This window comes from Aulonocara stuartgranti (assembly GCF_965226115.1).
Source record: "Aulonocara stuartgranti genome assembly, chromosome: 3".
NCBI classification, from domain to species: domain Eukaryota; kingdom Metazoa; phylum Chordata; class Actinopteri; order Cichliformes; family Cichlidae; genus Aulonocara; species Aulonocara stuartgranti.
Genome location: NC_138941.1, coordinates 5,583,154 through 5,600,620, shown reverse-complemented (window position 1 = coordinate 5,600,620; position 17,467 = coordinate 5,583,154). Strand labels below are relative to the sequence as shown.

Below are 17,467 nucleotides of genomic sequence, written 5' to 3'. Positions count from 1 at the left end.
ACACCTACACCAGGAGATGCCGGACTAGAACATCTGTGCCGAGTATAACCTGGAAGTCCCGAGGTCAAAATGGGAGATGCCCCCAAGGGTGGTGGAGAATGACCGAGCTAAGATCCTGTGGGACTTCCAGATACAGACGGACAAAATGGTGGTGGCTAACCAACCGGACATAGTGGTGGTAGACAAACAGAAGAAGACGGCCGTAGTGATCGATGTAGTGGTTCCGAATGACAGCAATATCAGGAAGAAGGAACACGAGAAGCTGGAGAAATACCAAGGGCTCAGAGAAGAGCTCGAGAGGATGTGGAGGGTGAAGGTAACGGTGGTCCCCGTGGTAATCGGAGCACTAGGTGCGGTGACTCCCAAGCTAGGCGAGTGGCTCCAGCAGATCCCGGGAACAACATCGGAGATCTCTGTCCAGAAGAGCGCAGTCCTGGGAACAGCTAAGATACTGCGCAGGACCCTCAAGCTCCCAGGCCTCTGGTAGAGGACCCGAGCTTGCACATGTCGAGGAGCGTGTCAGGCTACATTTCACTGTGTGTTATACTTGTATAACTATGCATGTGACAAATAAAGAGCCTTGAACCTTGAACTATCCCCAGAACACCAGAGTATTCATCTCCTGGCCTCTTTACATTTTCTCCAATCATCCCTGTTTCTAGAGTCTCACCCCATCTGCAGGCAGTCCAAGAGAAACTGCCTCTGCCATTTTCTTCTTCTTAATCTTTGATTTTTCTCTTCACTTTCTCCATTGGGTCTTCTTAGACGCACTTTCCAGAAAGCAGCAACATTTTTTGTGCCCCATTTTTAAAATTGTGCATCTTACTTCAGCTTAATATGTTTCCTGTTTTGTTTTTACACAGGTCATGTAAAAGAAATCCTACCAGAGACTCGACAAAGCTGAACTGAAAGACAGCACGGGCAATAAATCACAGCAGCACAGAACTTAAGCACACATATATAAGGTGATTTAACAAATCATGTCTGTTGTAAATGAGTAAGCCATTTATCGACCTGACTCAGGTTTTAAAATCATCATCAGAAAAGACTGAATCCTGACCTGAGAATCCCAAGTGTACACTTTGGACTCTCCACTGCAGAAAACAGAAGCTTCAGTCCTGAATCCTGCAGGTTGTTGTTACCCAGATCCAGCTCTGTCAGACGGGAGGACTGGGAGCTCAGGACTGAGGACAGAGCTTCACAGCTTCTGTCTGACAGGTTACAGCCACTCAGTCTGAAGAAAGGATGACAAGAAGACATGAAACACTTGTGTTAAAGTATATTCATGGTGCCATGAGGAGCTACTATATTTACAATACTTCAACACTGTTTCAGGACATGCTGGAATCCTTATTGCCTCATGTTACAAAAGACAAATGTGGCAGTTTACTGTGACTTGCATGGATTCATTAAAAAAACAAAACATACGACATTCTCGCCTGAAAATATGTTAAAAGTTTATTTTGTGACCCAGAAAGAGTAATAAGAGCAATATTAAAACTAAGTAGCTGCAGCCATTGTTGGAAACTGGAATTGGCTGGGTCACGCTATGAATTCTGGGATATGGTTTTTCTATTTTGTTTTCCTGGTGGAAAATCAGGAGAATTCCAGGAGAATGGTGGCTCCGGGAGATTTTCAGGAGGGGCACTGAAATTCAGGATTCTCCCGGAAAAATCGGGAGGGTTGGCATGTATGTTTCCAGGACATGCTGGAATCCTTATTACCTCATGTTACAAAAGTCAAATGTGGCAGTTTACTGTGACTTGCATGGATTCATTAAAAAGACAAAACATACACACAATGTTAATTTTTTCCAAATGAAATTGATTAAATGATGTTAATTGATGAAAAAAAATCGATATTGCTTGATCTGACCTCAGCGTTTCCAGTTTGCAGTATTGACTCTTCATCCCAGCAGACAGAAGCTTCACTCCTGAATCCTGCAGGTTGTTGTTACCCAGGTCCAGCTCTGTCAGATGGGAGGACTGGGAGCTCAGGACTGAGGACAGAGCTTCACAGCTTCTGTCTGACAGGTTACAGCCACTCAGTCTGAAATCAAGCGGGAAGGGAGACAAGATCAACCAAACAAATCAGAGCTTTATTGCTTTTTTATTGTTTTTAAGCAGAAATCAGTGAGGTGCTGGTAGATTCTGTTCTTTTGGTTTATTACCCAACAACACACACATACACTAATATTTGTGACTTTTGTAATAGTAGCATTTACAATGCAAAGCAACAGCGATCACAGATTGAAGGGGCCCGAATAAAACTACAATGCAGTGATTTTTAAGATGACCTGTTCTTCCAATTTCCAACAACAGATTTCTCCAACCTTACAGTTAAAAATAATTCTTTATCTCATACTGAATCTTGGTTCACCTCCCCCCAGTTTATTAAAATGAAGAGGTACTGAAGTTGCTGTAAGTGATGTGTGATGCCACTGATTTCCTTCCTGATCCAATACAAAGTAAAATTCAGGCTGGTATCTGCGATACTGATGAAAACTATTCCTTCAGAATCAATACAAGACATCATAAGAAAATATGATGTTTTGTATAACATAAAAAGCCTGAATTTTAAAATATTCAGTTAATAATCAAAAACAGATGTGACTGAAAATAATAAAACTGAGAAACATTTTATGGCCATTCGATCCTTTTACAACCATTGCAAGAGCTTGGTTGGCATAGCCGGCAATACGTTGGATAGTAATAAGTCCGGTGGGTGATGGGCTCCACCAGGGCTGCCCTTTGTCACTGATTCTGTTCATAAATTTTATGTTTAAAGGCTGTATCAAAAGTTCATTCAAGTTACAATATTGTGGTCAAAAGTTCTCCTTTTTTCTTTTATACTATACAACTACGCTGTCTCATGGTTTTAGGACATGGATCTGTCATGGAAGAAATCTATGACCACTTTTAATCAACATTTTAAAAATAAACATGATCACAGATTTACTCACAGAGCCTTGTTGGAGGCTTTGACCACTGGCAGCAGCCTCAGAAGAGCCTCCTCTGAAGCAGAGTATTTCTTCAGGTCAAACACATCCAGATCTTCTTCTGATGACAGTAAGATGAAGACCAGAGCTGACCACTGAGCAGGAGACAGTTTACCTGTGGAGAGACGTCCTGATCTCAGGGACTGTTGGATCTCCTCCACTAGAGAACGATCATTCAGTTCATTCAGACAGTGGAACAGATTGATGCTTTTCTCTGCAGACAGATTCTCACTGAGCTTCTTCTTGATATACTGGACTGTTTTCCTATTGGTCTGTGAGCTACTTCCTGTCTGTGTCAGCAGACCTCGTAGGAGACTCTGATTGGTCTGCAGTGAAAGACCCAGGAGGAAGCGGAGGAACAAGTCCAGGTGTCCATTTGGACTTTGTAAGGCCTTGTTCACAGCACTCTGGTGGAGAGATTGAAGTTTTAGTTTGTTAAATAATTTAGATTTCTTGGATGTTGTTTGTTGTTGTTCCAGCAGATTGAGTCCAGAGTTGATGAAGGTCAGATGGACATGAAGAGCAGCCAGAAACTCCTGAACACTCAGATGGATGAAGCAGAACACCTTGTCCTGGTACAGTCCTCTCTCCTCTTTAAAGATCTGTGTGAACACTCCTGAGTACACTGAGGCTGCTCTGATATCGATGCCACACTCTGTCAGGTCTGATTCATAGAAGATCAGCTTTCCTTTCTGCAGCTGATCAAAAGCCAGTTTTCCCAGAGACTTCATCATCTTCCTGCTCTCTGGACTCCAGTGTGGATCTGTCTCAGCTCCTCCATCATACTTGACCTTCTTCACTTTGGCCTGAACCACCAGGAAGTGGATGTACATCTCAGTCAAGGTGTTGGGCAGCTGTCCTCCCTCTCTGGTTTCCAGCACATCCTCCAGAACTGTAGCAGTGATCCAGCAGAAGACTGGGATGTGGCACATGATGTGGAGGCTTCGTGATGTCTTGATGTGGGAGATGATCCTGCTGGCCTGCTCCTCATCTCTGAATCTCTTCCTGAAGTACTCCTCCTTCTGTGGGTCAGTGAACCCTCTGACCTCTGTCACCATGCCAACACAGACAGGAGGGATCTGATTGGCTGCTGCAGGTCGTGTGGTTATCCAGAGGCGAGCAGAGGGAAGCAGTTTCCCCCTGATGAGGTTTATCAGCAGCACATCCACTGAGGTGGACTTTCTAGGGTCAGTTAGGATTGTAGTTTTGTGGAAGTCCAGAGGAAGTCGACACTCATCCAGACCATCAAAGATGAACACAACCTGGAAGTCTTCAAAGCTGCAGATTCCTGCTTCTTTGGTTTCAGTAAAGAAGTGATGAACAAGTCCCACCAAGCTGAACTTTTCCTCTTTCAGCACATTCAGCTCTCTGAAAGTGAATGGAAATATGAACTGGATGTCCTGGTTGGCTTTGTCTTCAGCCCAGTCCAGGCTGTATTTCTGTGTTAAGACTGTTTTCCCAATGCCAGCCACTCCCTTTGTCAGCACTGTTCTGATTGGTTCGTCTCTGCCAGGTGAGGCTTTAAAGATGTCTTCTTGTCTGATGGTTGTTTCTGGTCTGTCTGGTTTCCTGGATGCTGTTTCAATCTGTCTGACCTCATGTTCATCATTGACCTCTGCAGTCCCTGCCTCTGTGATGTAGAGCTCTGTGTAGATCTGATTCAGGAGGGTTGGGTTTCCTGCTTTAGCGATGCCCTCAAACACACACTGGAACTTCTTCTTCAGGGTGGATTTAAGGTTACGATGACAAACTGCAGCTTGAAGCTCTGAATGAGAAGAAAAATAAACACTCAATTCCAAAAAGAACTAATCTTTAAAACATGTTGCTCCATCTTCCATCTCTGGAAAATGTTCATTTATCCAGCAGCTTAAATCTTTAGATAAATCCTCTTACTGCTCTGCAGACGGTCAGCCAGCTCCTCCTGCTTCATTCTCCTCAGGAAGTCCACTGTGATCTTCACAAATGCCTCTCTGCTGCTGCTCCTCTGACTCTCTAAGCATTCTGGGTAATCTGGACTCAGAACCTTCTGGATCTTCTTCAGCTCGTTCTTCACAAAAGTGATGATGTTGTCCTCCAGCAGCTGGAACAGAATATTTATGAATGAGCCAATCAGACTGAAATCATGGAGCCAAACATCAGATCCATGTTGGACACACTGACGATCCACTGGTCTACAAAGAGCAGCATGGAGACGACTGTGAACAGAACAGATGTAACAGTAGTTGTTGTACATGTACAGACCATAAATATGGAGTCCAGCTGTGTTTGATGCTGCTGGGCAGACTGACCACTGGGAACCTCTGAGCTCTGCTGCTCCACTCTGTGGAGGAACCATGAAGGATTAGATCAACACAGGATAAAGATCCAGGAGTTTCTGCTCAAATAACTTAACCTGAATCAACTTTGTCAAGTTTTAGACTCTCAGATTCTGAAGATATATTTTCTGTTTTCTATGAACTTTCTTTCATCAGTGATGGAAGTGATGATGTTGCAGAAGCTCAGAGGAAACTTTGAGACTTCATCAAACTGATAAATTCCCTCACTGGAAGGTAAAACTGTGATGAACCATCAACTAATGCTCTCAGGAGGCCAAAGGTCCCTGAATGTAACTGTGCAGTAGATTCATCGAGTGTTTGAAACCTGACCACTTCCATATGTTTTCATTCTAACACAAGAAGTCCTTTTCTCATTGCTTTGATTTGAGTTTTCATTTGAGTTTTCTGAGTCTCGTATTTGGAGTCGAGTCTAATCAATGATCTGACAGAAGAACATTAAAAAGGATTTACCAGTGCTGTCAAAATTAACATGTAGGGTTAGGGGTTCATCTGTTATCATGATTAACATGATAAAAACCTTTAACACGACACATCTGGAGAGCAGAACAACTCAAAATCCCTGAAATGTTTCTATCAACGCACTTCGGGCAGTTTGTCCGAGTAGAGTTACCTTTGCACACGTGCAGATGTGCAGCACATCTGTTAGTGACGGCAGCTGAACCAATCAGCTCAATATGGAAGATGACAAACACACACTGACCTCTCGATGGAAAGTTTGAGCATTAAAAAAATAACAAGGCGGACCAGCCGACCAACATGAAGGATTCTGCACATCGTGACAGAAGGAATTTTCTTTTCACCGAAGCACTTCCAGCTTAAAATATCACAACAATGCAAAGCACTGATGACACAACTGCCAAGTGGACAAACTGCAGACCTGTTAGTGTTGTTAATAACATAGTTTTGGTTCCTCGTGTCAAAGACTTGAAGAAGAGTGACAGAGAGTGTTAGACTGCTGCAGGATCAGTGCCACCTCCACAGACCTGTGAAGAAAATGATTGTTTGACAGATGGGCTCAGATTCAGGATCAGCTGAGGAGTTTGTGGCTGACAGAATCCTGCAGGTACAGAGCAGAGCCCATCATTAGCATGCAGGACTGTCCCTGGGGGGGTCGGCTCATTCAGGAGGTTAATCAATGTTTACATGTTCAATAAACATGTTAAGTGTGTAAATTTGCCCTTTTCTCTCGAGTCTGTTTGCTCATGAAATTAACTTTGATTCGTTTACATTAAAAATGATGTTTAATGGTGATTAATCCAAATTAATCCACAGTAACCCTGTGATGAGTCTGATTAAACATTTTCATTAACAGCAGTAATATAGATTATATATTATTATATATTAGTGCACACTTAGCTTTTAGTATATATGTTTGTTACAAAGTTGTATTTACAGCAGAGAAGCTGAGTTAAAGACTGAAAACTATTCAAAGTCTCTTTGAATTGAAGCGTTTAACATTCTTTGTGTTTATTCTGCATTGACTTCATTATATGGTGTAAACGTCTGTTACAGGCTTAAATATAAAGTTGGAAAAATGTAACTGCAGCTATTGATCAAGTAATTGTGATTAATCAGGATTAATGACAGAAGATTGTGTCATTAATTAGTCATGTTTTAATCTACTGACAGCACTAGTGTTCACTCTGGTGCCTCCAACTGTTTTACGCCCTTTCAACACCTTCGTGGTCAAAAGTGTACACGCACAAAATCTACAATAAAATCCTCACGCAGCAATAGGACAGACACACAATCCATTTATCTCTGTGTCTCAAACACACACACGTGTATTCAAAGCCTCGATTTGTTCATATTTCATCTGTTGTGTTTTTATCTTCAGCGTTTTCAGTGTTGCTGCATTTACACCAAAAATGTTTCCATTGATGAATCAGATTGATTTGAATGTGTTTCATCCATACAAATCCCTCCCTGGTGGTCACATGACTCTATAACATAACAGGAGTCATGTGACAAGAGTTTCATGCTGTAAAATGTCAAAATGGTTGAATGTGGTGGAGTAAAAATGTGAGATGTCAACGACTTTTCTTCAATATGAAATGTTTGCAGGGCCTGACAGGAAGTGGACGGACGCTCTGATCACTTCCTGTTTGCTGAAGTGGGTTTTCAGTTGTTTAGAAACCAAAGGCTTGTTTTAAAAGACAGTTTAAATGGGACTGAGGGAACGACGTGTTTGTAGTTTATATCCAACAACATCAAGCAGTTTAATCAAAGAGTTCATGTTGCTAACAGCTCACCTCTCTGCAGCAGACACAGGCTGGACTTTAAAATCAATGAGACGATCTAAAGACTTGTCACTCTGTAAGGACACACAGCTGGGTCCAGGTTCAGGTCCAGCAGGTCTCCCATGGATCCTGTCAGAGAAGAAAAATGTGTTTTGAGAATGAGCAGAAGGAAACTCCAAAGTAGTGTTTCACAGTGTAAGAACAGAGCGCCACCCAGGGGTCATTTACACTGTGCAGGACTATTGATGGTCCCACTGTGAGCAGCAGGAGTTTAAATGTTGGACATGTTTGATAGAAATAAGGAATAAAGGTTCAGTGACTTCCTTTGAGATGCAGTTTAGAGACCAGGAAACATCAAACAGTTCATTTAAATCAGATAAACTGACATCAAAGAGTTCATGTTGCTAACAGCTCACCTCTCTGCAGCAGACACAGGCTGGGATTTAAAATAAATGGGAAGAACTTTAGACCAGTCACTCTGTAAGGACACAGAGCTGGGTGGAGGTCCAGGCTGGTTCCTGTGAATAATGATGCAGCAGTGATGTGAGTGCTGAGCTGTGACATGGAGAAGAGTCATGGACAGTTAGAGATGGTCATCTCACCTCTGAGCTTTGGTCTGGCTCTCATGTTCCCCACACAGAGTGCTTTTAGAGGGAGGGACTCCCTCCTCTCTGTCCTCACACTGATCCATGCTGCTCAATTCACATCAGCTCACACACACTTTCTACCTGCAGAGGAAACACAAATCATTCATGTGCACATCAGCTGAAATCCTCCTTTCATCATGTGTGCTGTCCAAATATCAGCTGCTTCTTTCCTGCTTCATCTCAGTGTCAGCTGGATGCAGTCAGACAGCAGTGTGAGGCAGAGGAAGCTGCCATCAGCTGCTCTGCTATCAGTCCACTAGATGGAGCCTGAAGCACACACGATGCATTCACTGACACACACTGATTCACTGTTTGGGAAACTAGAAAAATGTTGGTCTTGAACTAGCTGCATAATGCAGACAGGGTAGGACCCAAATATAACGGCGAAACATCTTCAAGCAACTTATAGAAGTCCAGATGCTTTTCTTTCCAAGCTCCTTAAACTATGATGACCTGGATGACTGAGAACCTTCACAGGAAAAATGAAACACACTGAACAAAGAATGCAAGACTTTCACAATAAAACAGCAAACAAAGGAACACAACACTGACACGTGAGCTTGACAGAGGAGTGGAGGAAAGGCAGACGAGAGTGAGCGAGGGAAAGAGGAGACAAGAGAGACATGACAGGCTGAGGAAATATAGAATGGAGCACCAGGCCTCACACAAACACACACAAACACACACAAACACACACAGAGACACACAGAGACACAGAAGGAATCTAATGATCAAGGAACTAAACAGGAAGTATAAGAAACTCAAAGAAGCATAAATAAGACTGTAAATGAACCAGAACCATAAACCATAATACAAAAAATGCAAAGTGCTTGGTCAAAGGGACCCAGAACCATTAAAGTTCTTTTCTTTGCTCTTCAGTGTTTGAGTTCAAACAGACTCCACATTAAACTATGACAGCACCGTCCCTGCTGCTGCTGTCAGACCTGTTATTCACTCACTGCTCGCCAGTGTTTCTAATGAGTTTTACTCATCCATGAGAGTTTAAAGCTTGCACTTACAAGCAATGTTCCCTCTAATGTTTCACGTGTCTGAGCGAACACACAACCTCCCTGAGCGATCCACTGTGAGCGACATTAGACGTGTGCACTGTGGTCACGCCAGCGTCGAATCCATCCAAGTTACATGTTTATTAAAATAATCAATTTACAGCGTTTACATTTCTGTTAAACTACTTTTAATTAACTGCTTTAGCCCACTTACAATGAAAGTTAAAAAAGAAAATCTTGTTCATGACCTGTAGCATGTTAACACTATTGGAAGGAAAAATAACTTGAACTTCAATTTTGAAAACACAACTTTCTTTAAATAAAGCTCTGACTTGTATTATGAGTCTGTGGTCTGGGAGAGAGTCTGTAACTCTGTCTGCAACATACAGTAAATAATGACCAATGTTGGGCAGTTAATTATATAGTTACTTCTTCAAAAAAGTAACTGAGTTTTGCAAACAGAGTTTTTTGCAGCTGTTTACCTAAAAATGCAGCCAAGGTGTTTTTTTTTAAATAAACATTTCAAACTATTTACAGAACAATCAGCTGTTCTGCATCAAATCTGATGCCACACAAATTATTTGTGTCACTTCAAAAATAATTTCTGTGCACTATGAGATGAAGGAGAACAACAGCCTGATACCTGCAGGCCTGACAACAGCAGATGTATCACTGCTGTAACACCTGTAACACTCAGCAGTCGCCTCATTGTTCTGACACACACAACAACACTATTGACTACACTACACACTAACTACACACTAACTACACAAGATTTGCTCTAAACGTCTCAAATCTCTCACATCTCAAAACACCGCCGTCACTCCGTTTCTTAACAACTAAATGCCATGTTTTGATTGGTCGACATGGTACATTTTTCGACCAATAGGAAAGGCTGGGGGTTGGTATTGTTTTTGCTCACAGGCTTTCGAGCGTTTTCCTTATAAAACGCAGTTTTTACCGTTTCTTCCTGCAGTAAATATAAACAACGACAGTATTCAGGAAGAAAACCAAACATTGCAGATATTTTTATCATAACTCTGGTTTTACGTGGTCGATCAACACAATTTAAAAACTGGTATAAAGTCCACACTTTTCCTGTCAGTTGTTCCGTCTGTCCTGCTCACATCTCCAATGGTTGTACACGTTGTCATTAACGTGGCTTCACTCCACATCAGCCGCTTTGCTAAAACACCGGCACATATTTACTTTAATTTCAATTCAGGTTAGAATTCTTTTTGTGTGCTCAATACAGATTTTCTCTGCGCAGAGACCGTGCCAACAGTGCGCAGCTTAGAGGGAACATTGCTTACAAGGTGACTACCAATAAAAATGAGTGTGCTTCACTGTCAGAGCTACGGTGATTCATCCAGTAGGACTTGATAATAAAAATGTTTATTTGATGCTTTGCATTGAGGCGCATTGTTGAATTTGCAGGGACACAATAACCACAGATCAGTTGTTCAAACCACTACAGTAGGGAGCCATGTCATGAATAATAAACAAATACTAATACTAATACTACTACTAATAATAATGTTAATTTAAGTAATTGTTTTTGACTGAACATCACATATAATGTAACAAGCAGTAAATTCAGGTTAAGTGCATTATCAGCATTTGGAGGAGCTCCTTATCCTTCACTGCTCACCTCTTACAAAGTGTTCACACAGTTTGCTAGCTTCTTTCAGCCTGCTAGCTATGCTAACAAGTCTACTACACACACTTGACTCGGTCACATGACAGACAGCAGAGATAGCTGCTCTGCTAGCTAAGCTAACTCATGTTAAAGGTCAAAGAAATGAGGCGATGCTGCTGGGAGTTACGTCACAGACTAGCAGAATTTAGTTATTCAGCATAATATTTAATCCTTATTATCTGCTCCTCTCACCTCTGTTTACATCTGAAAACAAGAAAATTTAGCCAACAGTTTATTAGCTTTGGTGAAATTATAAACAGGCATCAGCGCAGTCACCTATACTGTGCTTTAATGCTGGAGCAGCAGGAACACCAGTTAATCTAAAATCTCCTTTTCTCTCTAAAAAGTGACAGCAGACTGAGTCAAAGACAGAAACCTTATTTAAACACCAAATATTCACTTCCTGATCCAGGATTCAAAGAGGACGTTGAACTTACTCAGCTTCTTCCAATGAACGTCTTCACTCTGCAGCTCTCTGCTGTCTGGACCAGGTCTGTGTAGAAACAGAGAAAATCCTCTGCTTCTTCTCCGTCAGCAGTCGTCTGTGTCTGCAGGCTGCGTCACATTAAACACTTCACACCAGCAAAGACTCTGAAGCTCACAGGTCAACGGTCAGCTGCTGCACTGTGTATAACAATTCACTTTTGAACAGTAGATAGCCTGTAGGCATCTCTGCAGTGATAAACAGTTTACACATTAAACACTGAACCATAAAAGAAGCTTGAGCTGCAGCTCACAGGTCAAAGCTCAGCTGCTGCACCCAGTTATGAGTTTAAATAAATCATTAATCATGATCTTTTCCCTCTCAGCACTTTCACTTGGCCTTGGAGTGTTTTGACGGAGCTACACTGTATGTTTCAAATGTTGTAAATAAATTGGGAGTTAGGGCTGGGCAATATGGCCTAAAATCCATATCGCGGTATAATTTGAAGCATGTGCGGTAACGATATATATCGCGATATATTCTTTTCTTCTGTATAACGTATTTTCCACACTATAAGGCAGACTTACAATCCTTTAATTTTCTCAAAAATCAAGAGTGTGCCTTATGTATGAATTCTGGTTGTGCTTCGTGACCTCGAACCGATTTTGGCTGCAGAAATCTGTTAAAAATGTTTTAGCACAACTTTGGTAAGCAGCACTGCTTGATGGATCGTCAGAGCATTACAGCTGCCGTAGTGAGGAGCTTCACGGAGTAATCTGGGTCCAAAACTCCGACAGCTTCAGGTCCCAAAGTCAAACGAACACTGAGGGTTAAAAACGGTCTAAATTCTTTCATCTTTAATAAAATCATCAGCGTTGCTGCTTTAGCAGATGTAACAATTAAGTTTAATATCCATGAAAACAGAATTTATTAAATTTAACGGAGTTAGAAGTTAACAGGAAGTTAGCGCGCTAGTTTACACCTAAACATTTCATACCATGTTCTGACTGAGATTTTTGAAACTAATTCAAACAGCTCTGCTACCACTTCCAACATAAATGAAGACAGAAAACTAAACAGCAGTGGCGTTTGCAGGGTTACTGAAGTTGGACTACCTGGTATATAATGTTGTGCTACGTGATTGCTAGCGACACAGCTATGTTAGCATAACATTAGCACAGTGAAGCTGGAGGATGAACCCCAACTCTTTTTCCACTCGATAAAAGTTAACGTGAGTGATTCTGGTGGTCAGGGACAAATGCAGTCGCATAGCAGGATGCTGTACACGGGCCAAACTTCAGTCACGAGAACAATGATCCAGATGTTTATTTTGGACGATACAGCAGAAGATCAGACATGAAAGTGGAGATAACACAGAAGACCTGCAGCAAAGGTCAGAGGTCAGACTGGGCCCTGGATTCAACAATGAGCCAATGATCATCAAGCAGTGACTAAAGCAGAGCCCTGACGTTCTGACATTCATCACACAGTCAGAACAAATGTCTGCTGATGACTTCATCTCATGAAACGACTGATAGATGTCAGTTCATTGATCAGCTGAGCTGCTGATCTTCATCGTCACAGAAACATTCAGCTTGTTTCAATCAGTAAATAACTCCCACTACTCCCAGTTTGAACTGTTCCCACTCAAAATGCTGTGAGAACAATGATCATTGTAGGACTTCACAAACATCACGTGTTGTTTTCCACATGTAAGATCAGCAAACACACAGAAACTTCCTGTTGCCACACACGGCCTCTAAAATCTCTTCCACGCTTTCTGTCTGAAGTCCACTCTCTGTGTCGGATCCACAGGAAACAACAAGATCTTATTAACATGGTTTTCAATGTGTCTCCTTCCAAAAAGTCCAACCAATGAACAAATGTGTGTATTTGTGGAGGCCGAACAAAAGCATGACACATTCCTCTGTTTCTATAAACTGGAGTCAAACACAAACATGAAGAGTTTCACTGACAGACTCCAAAATGCCCCCACAGTGGATCAAAGGGAAATCCTACAGTGTGGACAGAGACTCTTAATGGCTCCAACATCAACACATCCACAATGTTGGATCCAGTTCTGCCTCACAGAGTTACTAAGACACACCCTCTGCAGCATCACAACAGCTCCACCTGCTTCACCTGCCTCCTCAGCATCTGTACACCTGAAGAGAAAAGAAAGGCTCCAACAGCTCAAATCTACAAAGGATTCATGAAGTTTCATCCAACAATAACATGTTTGCCTTCCACAGTGTGCTGTTAGACACCACTGTACCTCTGCCATTTCAAAAAGAGCAGCTTGGGAACATTTTGGCTCCAAACACTTTGTGTTTAAGTTCTTTGTTTTCTTTGTGAAGCCGACAACATCTGGAGCTTTGTGACTCATAGAAACATCATTTTGTTCTTTAGATGACAGCAGATTGGGACTGAATAATCAATCACTATCAAACCAATAAAGACAAACATGCTGATTTTACAGGAACTTTGTTGGAGAAGCTGCAAAGACATGAAACTGGTGGAGATCCCAAACCAGTTGATAGTGCTGGTTATTCCAAATAAAGCTGTTTCCCTTTGAGATGAAATGACTTTCTGTCCTGATATATAATAAAGATGTTGTTGTTTTTGAGCCCCTGTATTAAAAGTAGTTTAAAGTCAGCTTGAGTTTGATGTCTTTATGTCAAAGCTGCTCATGATGTTGAGCTGCTGATGGAATAAAAACAATATAAAAGCATGTAGTCCAGACTTAAATGTAGCCTGTTGTTAGCTGAGGTCCACACACAGTGTTTGACAGTGTAAAGTGTGTGAAAGGGCTGCTGGTGGAGCTCACTAGGATGAGCAGGTGACCACGAGGTGGAGAGCAGCTGGCCTGGCTTTGACCCGGGCCACGCCCCCTTTCTCTCTGCTTTGCTGTCACTTATCTTCACTGCTCTGTCCAATAAAGCTGAAAAAGGCCCCGAATCAAAGAAATCTGCTGCAGCCTCTGAAATGTCTTCTGTTTCCTTCCCGACGGCTTTTTCACCGTCAGCCCATCAGACAGTCCAGCAGCATTTATGATGATGTCATGATGTTGAAGAGGCTGCTACGGTGGCCTCCCATGACCCCCAGCCTCATCACAGCTGAGATGCAGACATTTGAAAACATTCAGCAGACAACTGAATAACAGTCCAACACAACAGTCTGTGTGCAGACACACACTGACCTTTCATAGAGTCAAACACAACTGGTTGAGTCATTTCTCTGTGAGTCTAAAGTGAATCTAGTATTTGAAAGTCCACTTCCTGTATTTGTTGTTGAAGACTTCTTCAGCTTCTTCTCAAGGACATCAGCTGCTTGTTTGGCAGCAGAGGCAGTTAAGAAGCTTCCTGAAAAACACTGAACAGTGAGTTCACTGTGGCATATGACAGATTCAGCTTTCTGTGTGCAAATGTGTCTGTGTCGACCTTTCAAATGCTGTTGAATCCAAAACATCAGCGGCTCCTCGGCTGCTCACTTCATGCACTTCTGTCTGTGTGACAGTCCAATGACATCACAGCTGTTTCCAGCCCCAGTGTCTCAGGACTGGACACCTTTAAACATGTCGAGGATCAAACAGCGTCCAGCTAAACACACATGAAACTATCAGAGCTGACAATCATTCCAATAACATCTAATGGTTCATGTATGTAGACACAGGACTACAAGGAAATGGCTCTCAGCATCTGGCTGTGGGAACACATGAGTCCCTGTTTGTGTTCAGATTGTGTGCATGTTTTAGACGTGTGTCACATGTAGAAACACAACAATCCCACAATGACACACAGATGTGTTTGACACAGCTGTGCAGCTGTAAGTTGTTTCTAATGATTCATTGAAGCTCTTCTAACATTCTGGAGACGATCAGTACATGAATCTGTTCAACACGACAACAATTTGACTTCAGTGTGAACGTTTGCATTAAATAACCTTCTTCATCCAGCTGACAGCATCTTCATCCTATGATGTGAACAGTTCCTCCTGTTGATGACAAACCTCTGACAGGATCTGCTTGAGGAGCTTTTTCATGTGCAGCTCTCTGAGCTCAGGGCTGAGCTGCTGTTTCATCTTTAAGAGCTGCTGCCTCCTCGCCGGACTTGTTCTCCTCTTCTTCTCCTAATGACACCATTTCTGCTTCATATAAAATTCAATAAAGATGCTGACATGTATCTGTAGCAACAACATCATTGAATCTAGAACAACTGGAGCCAAACCAGTGGCTCTGCTGGGATCACTGGTGAGCCAACACTTCCTTGTTGATGCAGATTTCAGGGCTTCCTTTTGCTCCTCCGTTATAACTGTTCTCTCTTCTCAACACATGATGACACAAAGGAATCAGCAGTGACAAAGATGATGCTGAAGAGAAGCACACACTTCACACATATAACAGACCAGTGCAGTTACACACACCTCTGCTCGACATCAGGCCTCAAACAAAGACACAAAACACTAACTTGACTCTAAACAGAAGAAACGAGCAGCTGTTTCTGTTCTGTGCTTATTTATATTTGACACACATGCTTCTCTTTGTGCAAACACACATCGCACTATAAGGGTAACCTCGCACACAATGATTGGACAGCACAGTGATGATGCTGGGAGATCCTATACGCAGCAACACAGAAACACTGAGAACTTTAAACAATGATGGAAAGTGTTATAAATGACTTGTTGGCCTCTGATCTGTCACAAACAGCTGAAACGTGTCTCTCATGAGTCACATGAAGGTTTTTGACAGAAAGGACAAAAAGTAGCTGCAGTCAGTTTGTGTCATTTTTATATTTATTCATCTGGGAGAAAAATCTGAGGGACATTAAAATGTGTTTTCAACAGAGACAAGAACATGAATATAACAGAACAGGTAAATGAACATGTTTCAAGTAAACAGCTGGACTGATCAGGTCCAAACACAGAGTGATAAACTTGTCAAACAGCTGTCATATCTTTATATAGAAGCTCTTTATAAATGCTGCTCACTGCAGTCTGTTTACTAATAATGTCAAAGTGTTAGAAACACAGAAACATCAGAATGGTCTTTGTTCACAGAAACCTGTCTGGGATCCTTTGTTGTTCTTTTGATGCAGAGTTACATTATAAATATAAAGAGTTATTTCAGAGTCTCATCAGTTTTCCTGCATGTCTTTATTTAACACATCAGCAGGGCTGAAGCTCTCATGTTAAACACACACTGATCTATGGACACGTTCATGTGTTTCTAACAGAACCAGGCTGTTATCAGCCTGCACTAACATTATGTCACACACACTGAATGTAACAGTGACAGTTTACATCATCACACAATCAGCTGTGATTGTTTCACTGTCATCAAACGAGTCAACAGGAAGTAGAATCAATAGAAACCAATCATTTCCTGACAGCATGTCTGATGGAAATAAGTGCAGATTATGTATGAAGTCTAACTGCACACAGTAACTGTGTTACAATAAGGACTTAACAGCGCCCTCTGCTGGAGTGTTTCAGTACTGCGTTAACTACAATACACCACCTCCTCCTCACACCACCTGCTACAGCTCTACTCTTCTATGACTACAGTCATCCACAGCACTGATGTGAGGTCACATGGTTCATATGTAAGGAGCACAGCTGACCTCAGGTCAGTTTAATGACTGTGAGCAGCAGCTGTGTTATTGTCACTGTGACAGGGAGACACTCTCAGACACAGCGCTCATGTCAGCTTGTTCTCATGCAGGAGGATCAGGAGCTCCATGTTTGTCTTTCTGTTTGAATCATGATGTGTTTGTGCCATCAGAGTCTGTCATGAGTACTCAGGGTTTCACAGCAGCTCTTCTGGATGCTGACGAGGACTCCAACCTCATGTTTCACCTCTCTGAGCTTCTGATGTCTGTGAACACTCGTGTTTCTTCTCTGGGCTCATCTGGACAAAAACACCTTTCTGTGTTTGGCTGCAGCCTCATTCTGACTGACAGGAAGTGTGTTATCCATGAGCTGCACTTCTGTGAGGAAGTTTCCTGCTGTGTTTCCTGTCTGTGGACAAACACGAGTGTTCCAGCTGAGGACTTGGTTCCTTCCACCTGTCCATACAGGACATCACGCTGTCTGCAGCTCTGTAAATGCAGCTCCAG

At 42.2% G+C, this 17,467-nt stretch overlaps 2 protein-coding genes across 2 annotated transcripts in view; both read right to left on the bottom strand.

Annotated features, from left to right (window-relative positions):
* Window positions 1-5,833, bottom strand: part of LOC309697114 (protein NLRC3-like) — a gene marked incomplete at its 5' end in the record, with an annotated part of 43,054 nt that extends 37,221 nt beyond the window's left edge. The window contains 4 exons of the mRNA XM_082518771.1: window positions 1,061-1,234; window positions 1,876-2,049; window positions 2,963-4,763; window positions 5,785-5,833. Of these exons, the coding sequence (XP_082374897.1) occupies window positions 1,061-1,234; window positions 1,876-2,049; window positions 2,963-4,763; window positions 5,785-5,833 (2,198 nt within the window). The remainder of the gene's footprint in view (window positions 1-1,060; window positions 1,235-1,875; window positions 2,050-2,962; window positions 4,764-5,784) is intronic.
* Window positions 1-17,467, bottom strand: part of LOC309702423 (protein NLRC3-like) — a 226,620-nt gene that overhangs the window by 184,996 nt on the left and 24,157 nt on the right. The window contains exons 2-4 of the mRNA XM_082527141.1: window positions 8,177-8,302; window positions 7,991-8,092; window positions 7,587-7,703 (exon numbers count right to left, since the gene is read on the bottom strand). Of these exons, the coding sequence (XP_082383267.1) occupies window positions 7,587-7,703; window positions 7,991-8,092; window positions 8,177-8,265 (308 nt within the window). The 5' untranslated portion in view covers window positions 8,266-8,302. The remainder of the gene's footprint in view (window positions 1-7,586; window positions 7,704-7,990; window positions 8,093-8,176; window positions 8,303-17,467) is intronic.